Source organism: Populus alba, chromosome 1, assembly GCF_005239225.2.
Source record: "Populus alba chromosome 1, ASM523922v2, whole genome shotgun sequence".
NCBI lineage: Eukaryota > Viridiplantae > Streptophyta > Magnoliopsida > Malpighiales > Salicaceae > Populus > Populus alba.
The window spans coordinates 51,834,799-51,841,028 of NC_133284.1; the positions used below are offsets into that span (position 1 = coordinate 51,834,799).

General features: G+C 33.1%; 1 protein-coding gene across 3 annotated transcripts; it reads left to right on the forward strand.

Moving 5' to 3' along the window:
- Window positions 1-2,564: 2,564 nt before the first annotated feature.
- LOC118027892 (protein PIN-LIKES 3) lies at window positions 2,565-6,025 on the forward strand. 3 transcript variants are annotated; one of them, XM_035031391.2, is made up of 10 exons: window positions 2,565-2,773; window positions 3,070-3,257; window positions 3,359-3,438; window positions 3,543-3,789; window positions 3,961-4,149; window positions 4,239-4,334; window positions 4,459-4,559; window positions 4,726-4,778; window positions 4,921-5,106; window positions 5,726-6,025. In XM_035031391.2, the coding sequence occupies exons 2-10, from the start codon at window positions 3,123-3,125 to the stop codon at window positions 5,848-5,850; spliced, it is 1,212 nt and encodes a 403-aa protein (XP_034887282.1). In that variant the 5' UTR covers window positions 2,565-2,773; window positions 3,070-3,122; the 3' UTR covers window positions 5,851-6,025. The 3 variants fall into 3 exon arrangements, with proteins under 3 accessions (XP_034887282.1, XP_034887281.1, XP_034887283.1); XM_035031390.2 differs by having other exon boundaries at window positions 2,566-2,773; window positions 3,048-3,257; XM_035031392.2 differs by having other exon boundaries at window positions 2,566-2,773; window positions 3,048-3,257; window positions 4,242-4,334.
- The last annotated feature ends 205 nt before the right edge of the window (window positions 6,026-6,230 follow it).

Genomic DNA, 6,230 nt, shown 5'->3' on the forward strand with positions numbered 1-6,230 from the left:
AATAATAATATCTTGTATATGAATACTTTGAATTATAAAAAAATAATATTATTTATAACATAAATAATTATATTAAAAAAACCCAAGAATATTTATAACACAAATTATAAAAAATTTTATATTAATACTTAGAATTATAATAAAAATAATAATATTTATAACAAAAAAGCTATATAAAAACGTACACAATAAAATCCAAGGCCACAAATATAAAAACGCTAGCTAAAAAGAAAATAAAATAGCATGCCGAATGACAGAGCAAAAAAATTAAGGATGTAAAGAAGGGGTAACTAGTTTTACTTCAGTTTGATTTATACCTAAAATAAATAACCAAGCTGTTTTTTTTTATAAATAAAACCAAAATTAGTTCCAACCAATCAATATTTTGTTCAATTTAATTAATTTATATTAAAAATTAAAAAAACTTATATGCTTTTTTGGGGTCGTACAAGGATGCAAGACATAAATTAGCTTTGAGTCCTACACATTATAAGACCCATTTGGATGTTAGGTCTTGCTTGGTGTAGGACTTGAAATCCATCTAGATCCTGCTGAGTGCAGGACTCCAGTGGATGGTGGGTCTTGATGGTGCAAGACCTATTTGGATGTTAAATCCTAACTTATGCAAGACTTAAAATTGCATTAGATCCCACTGGTACAGGATCCATTTAGATATTGGGTCATGCACATGAGGGATTGTAGGTCCTGCATTTGGCAGGACCCAAAGGGATTTTAATATTTAAGTAATAATAATAAAAAAAAAACCTAAATTACCCAAATAAGTATTCTATACTAAACTTGTTGAACAAAACTCTAAAGTAAAAATCCAATGTTAGTGTTAGTTACATATTATAGTGCTACTGTTTTTTTATTTCTTTAAAATTAATTTTTTTGAAAAAAATATTAAATTATTTTTTTTCTATTTTGATATATTAATGTTAAGAATTAAAAAATTAGGTGTTGCTGTCACCATGTCTCAACAGTTTTGCCCCTTCTATCACCAGAACCCAACATGTTTGGACTCTTTTATAACCAAGACAAAACATCATAAATTTTAATTTATTTGACCTAAAAAATGAGATTGATAATATATTAACAGTAAGCTTTTCTTCCAATCAAGTGCTTGGATTCTACATCAGGAGTTAAGGAAAATAGGTTTTGACATAGGATCCAAGTTAGCATTGGGCCTTGCTCGCAGCAAACTTTGCCTCCCACAACACTAGGACCCAACAATATTGAGTCTTATAACCAGGATCCAACATCATAACTCGGGTGATTAGGCAAAAATTTAGAAGATATCAATTTTTTTTCAAGTGTATTTTTTTCTTACCCTAAAGTGACGTGACGAGTTAAAAGATCAAAAACTAAAAATATAGACAACCTCATATTTTTTATTTTGTTTAGGAGTTTTTTTAAAAAAAAATATTGATTATTTAACCCACGGCGAAATACGGGTCACGTAGCTAATATAAAATTATATAGTGTAGAGTATAATATTAAAAATTTTAGGATACAAAGTGTTCGCCCGTTTAAACCATTGAATGATTAATATAATTCATCAAAATTTCATTTTAGTCATGACATTGTAATTTATAATATTATATTAATTATTCAAAAAAAAAATCTTGATCTTGATGATGTGATGACAAATATTTTCAATTGAAAATATAATAAAATAATATTTTTTTTAGATTTATTATTAATTTTTTTTATCAGTACATTAAAATCAATGAAAAAAATCTAAAAATATATTAATTTAATTTTTTTAATTAAAAAATAATTTGAAAAAAAAACAAGAATTTAAACTTTCAAAAAAATATTATTTCATCAAGGTTATACTGTGTAATCTAAAATTCAATTCAAAGGCCTATTTTCTTTAGTGGAAGGCTATGAAAATCCTAACCATTCATTTATTATAGAAGGCCTAGATTTAAATAATAAAAAAAAAAAAATTATTGATAGCTTCGAAACCTCCCCCATCTCAAGAAATTATTGCTCGTGTGTAGATTAGAAGCTTTCGGTTTCCTTACTAATTAAAGTTTTAAATCAATCATTCATGCTTGAGCTGATGCATTTATGACAAAATTTTCCTTTTTTCACCGATTGTGTCCAATAGCAAGATACTCCTTGTTAAGCTTAAGAAAATAGTATGATCAGGCCCATAACTGTCAATCTTGATTTGACAAGTTGATTTGAAAACTCAGCTCTTAATTTGATTTGAGTTGGGTTTTTAGTTAAATTTATTAAAACTCGCGGTTGACAGCCGGAGTAACACCAAAATAATTTTCCGGGCCGGTCTCTATGATCAGGAAATGAGGAATTCGAGTCTCCAATCTCTAAAATAATATACAAAACGCGACAAGATGAGAATTCTTAAGGTGAAACAAGGTTCCTTGATTATGACAGGTACAGAATTTACAGGCACGCTAGTCAGATTGAAAGGTAGGTGAAGTTTTTAGATACCATGCGGAAGGCAATGACATCACAGACCCCACTCAAAACGCAGCTAACTATCATGTAGCTAGTTTTCCTCAATCAAAACCATTGATTACAATAGCTGTCTTGGAGATATAAGAGAGGGCAAGTTGTTGATGATCTTGCCGTCTTAATTATTTCTTTATTTTCAAAAGTAAAACACGTCTCAGATGCCAAATATTGACTTGGATTCTATTAGTGTTAGCAAACACATGTAGAAACAAGAAGTTGCTGGCGTTCTTGACTCCAGGAACATCAGTGGAAGCTCGAGCTTGCGTAGATCGAAACTTGCAACAAGGTATTTGTATTTTCTTTCCTACATGCTGCAGAGAGATGCATACGTCCGAAATTAAGCACCTCTGATAAGCATTTAGTAATACTATAAAAATGTCTAGAGGTACAGTTGTTTCCAGAAAGATTTGTTAAGGTCATTTTCGTGTTGAACATGTTTGTTTCGTGTCGATTTTTCCATCACATTAAGGTCGTACTAATGTGTCGTGTCGAATATTGCCCCTTCCAATATTTGTATATCTGATAATAATTTTATGTGCCTCTCGTAAATGTTATGAAAGAATCGATTCTTCTTTGCTAAAGGAGCGTCGACTTTCAAGAGAGAGTTCTTGCAAGCTTTGCAGAGGAGTTCTGAAATGGGATTTCTTGATCTTTTTGTCGTGGCAATGGTTCCAGTTCTGAAAGTACTCTTGATTACTCTAGTTGGCTTGTTTCTTGCGCTTGATCGTATCGATCTCTTGGGATCGACTGCAAGACCCTATTTAAATAATGTGAGTTCAATACATGTTTACAGGATTCTGTGTTTTATAGAAATTAACAGTTTTTTGCCTTCCTTCTCACCATGACAGGCAAATTCTCTGTGTATGTGCAGCTTATATTCTATGTGTTCAGTCCAGCGCTCGTCTCTAGCCAGCTTGCTGGAACTATTACTCTTCAAAGTTTGGCTAGCTTGTGAGTGATTTTACTAAATTTTCAGTTCTTGCTTCTACCTCCTCATCCTCGGGCACTTCCGCCACTAACTTTTGGCATTTTACTTTGATGTGGTGGTGTTGTAGGTGGTTCATGCCAGTGAATATCCTTCTGACATTCATAATTGGCTCTGTACTTGCTTGGATTCTCATTAAAATCACCAGAACTCCACCACACCTCCAAGGCCTCGTCATTGGTTGTTGTTCTGCTGGAAATTTAGGGAACTTGCTTCTCATTATTGTTCCTGCAGTCTGCAACGAGTCAAATAGCCCATTCGGAGATTCAACTGTCTGCTCTTCTTATGGAATGGCTTATGCTTCTCTTTCTATGGCTGTAAGATTTTATCTTCATCATGTTACTAAAGAAAACCCTTCATCTGACACTATAATAATGAAACCCACTTTCAACAGATGTTTTCAGGCTCCTCCCAGCCTGGATCACCGGATTCAAGATGTGACTCTAAAGTTAATTTCACTTTTGCTGTTGTGAATTCTGATTCAACAGGTTGGAGCTATTTATATATGGACATATGTGTATATTATCATGAGGATATATGCTGATAACAGTGCTGAAAACACTGAAAATGTATCGATAGCCGATTCTGAAAGTTACACAGAGGCCTTACTTCCTTCAAGTGAAAAGTCTAGCTGCCATGATCATTCTGAACTTCCTGAAACTATGTCTGAGGGAAAAGTGAGGTTTCCTAGCATTTCATTTCAGATGCTACTTATTAAATTTTTTTAGGCAGAAACTCTTTTCTTAGCACCTTATTATTTTGACAGAAGGTGACATTCATGGAGAGGACTTATTGGAATTTTAAGAAATTCGCAGCAAACACCAACCTCAAGAAGGTGTTTGCACCAGCTACAATTGCCGCGGTGCGTTAGAGATTCATACTATCTACTATCTGCATCACGTCCTTGTATTAGATCTTAATTTTGTCAGTGACAGTGCCTAATCAACTATGTGATTACTTTGATTCCTTTTATTTTACTTCTTTAGATGTTTGGGTTTCTCATTGGGACAATCTCTCCAATCCGGAAGGTGATTATTGGTGACAGTGCTCCTCTTCGGGTGCTTGAAAGCTCTGCATCTTTGCTAGGGTAATAAATCCTAAAATGGAATTTGTTTAGCTTAAGAAGATTCAAAGCCTTTCTTCTTATCAAGGATTCATGTCTTGACTTGTGTTTTTTGATTAAGATTTCATTGCTCAGGAACTCCCTGTAATATTCTCATTGATCTTGTTTTTATCATTGTTCTGACCCGCAGACAGGCATCAATTCCATGCATGGCCCTGATAATGGGATCAAACCTCCTTAAAGGTAGTTTCCTAAACATGTCTTGATTGTCTCATGTCTGATTTCCTTGAGATATATAGCCTGATCCTGGTTTCCTGCTACAATTGCCCAAAAACACAGTTACATCTCATGATCTTTAACAATCTCCACATTTCTGCTCTTTCAGGTTTAAGAAGATCAGAAATAAATGTATCAGTCATTGCAGGGATAGTGGTGGTGAGGAATTTTTTCTTGCCACTTATAGGCATTGGTATTGTTAAAGCAGCACACCATTTCGGTTTGGTTGGCTCAGATTCTTTATATCAGTTCATTCTTTTGCTTCAATATGCACTTCCACCTGCAATGGCTATAGGTACGAGAACTTCTTTAAGCTCTGCAAATGGCTATAGTCACTGTTTTTTATTTTTATTTGCTGACTCTGGAAGCCTGCCATTTTTCAACTCACACACCTTTTACAGTTGTTACCCCCTCTTACACTTTAAATTTGTTCATTGCTTTGAGCGTGTTTGACAGTGTGGTAGCAGTTGTTTTTCAAATAACTTTTCGTGCTGAAATGCATGTCAATAATATTTTTTTATTTTTTTAAAATCATTTTTGACATCAACACTTCAAAACGATCCAAAACATACAACTCGTATTAAATTTTAACAAAAAAAAATTAAAAATTTTGTGGGAACGCGGTTTGCACCTCATTCCCAAATGCTCTTAAATGTCAACTAAATTCACTCAAATTTGCTACGATGAAATCCAAAACAATCTCGTTTCTTTTTAAAATACAAAATAATGTCGTTTTGACTAAAATGTTTAACTTCATAACTCGGTGACTCAAAACTCCTTTTCGGATCATTCTCCTAATGCAGTCTATCAAATATGTTCTGTCCTGTAGAATTTTTTTCTTAAAACTTGATGAATTGCTTGTGATCATAAATCATTTTGGGATAACATGTTTGCTGTTTTGATGAACTTGACAGGGGTTATGGCTCAGCTTTTCAAGGCTGGTGAGAGTGAATGTTCTGTCATTATGCTGTGGTGTTACGTTTTGGCTGCATTTTCTCTTACCCTTTGGTCAACCTTTTACATGTGGCTTTTGGGGTAATTTGTGTTCTTGTCTATGGTCTCACCTAAAAGGTTTGGTGATTATGTCAATTTCCCTACTTACCTCCTCAAAGCTTCCAAATTCCATGTCGACTAGTTAGGCCGAGTCAAGCCATCTAGCAAAAACATTTGATAAAAAAATTATATTTATTATAATTTAAATTTTTGAGTTTAAACATGATAGTATGATAATGATGATTTCATGTCTGTTTGAAATTGAGTTTTCAATTGTATTTAAATATATTCATTTTTTAAAAAATATCAAATTGAGTGTACTTGTTTCTTGCACTTGATGGGATCGAAACCTATTTAAATAATTTGAACATGTATTTAGGATTTTGTATTATACAAGCTTTTTCTTGCCATTCACCTAGCGAGTTT

What these genes read in the sequence shown, in the direction of transcription:
- LOC118027892 (XM_035031391.2), top strand. Translation starts at nt 3,123, where the DNA reads ATGGGATTTCTTGATCTTTTTGTCGTGGCAATGGTTCCAGTTCTGAAA. An exon ending in CTTCAAAGTTTGGCTAGCTT is followed by an intron (nt 3,439 to 3,542) that starts GTGAGTGATTTT and finishes GTGGTGTTGTAG; the next exon opens with GTGGTTCATGCCAGTGAATA. An exon ending in ATGCTTCTCTTTCTATGGCT is followed by an intron (nt 3,790 to 3,960) that starts GTAAGATTTTAT and finishes CTGATTCAACAG; the next exon opens with GTTGGAGCTATTTATATATG.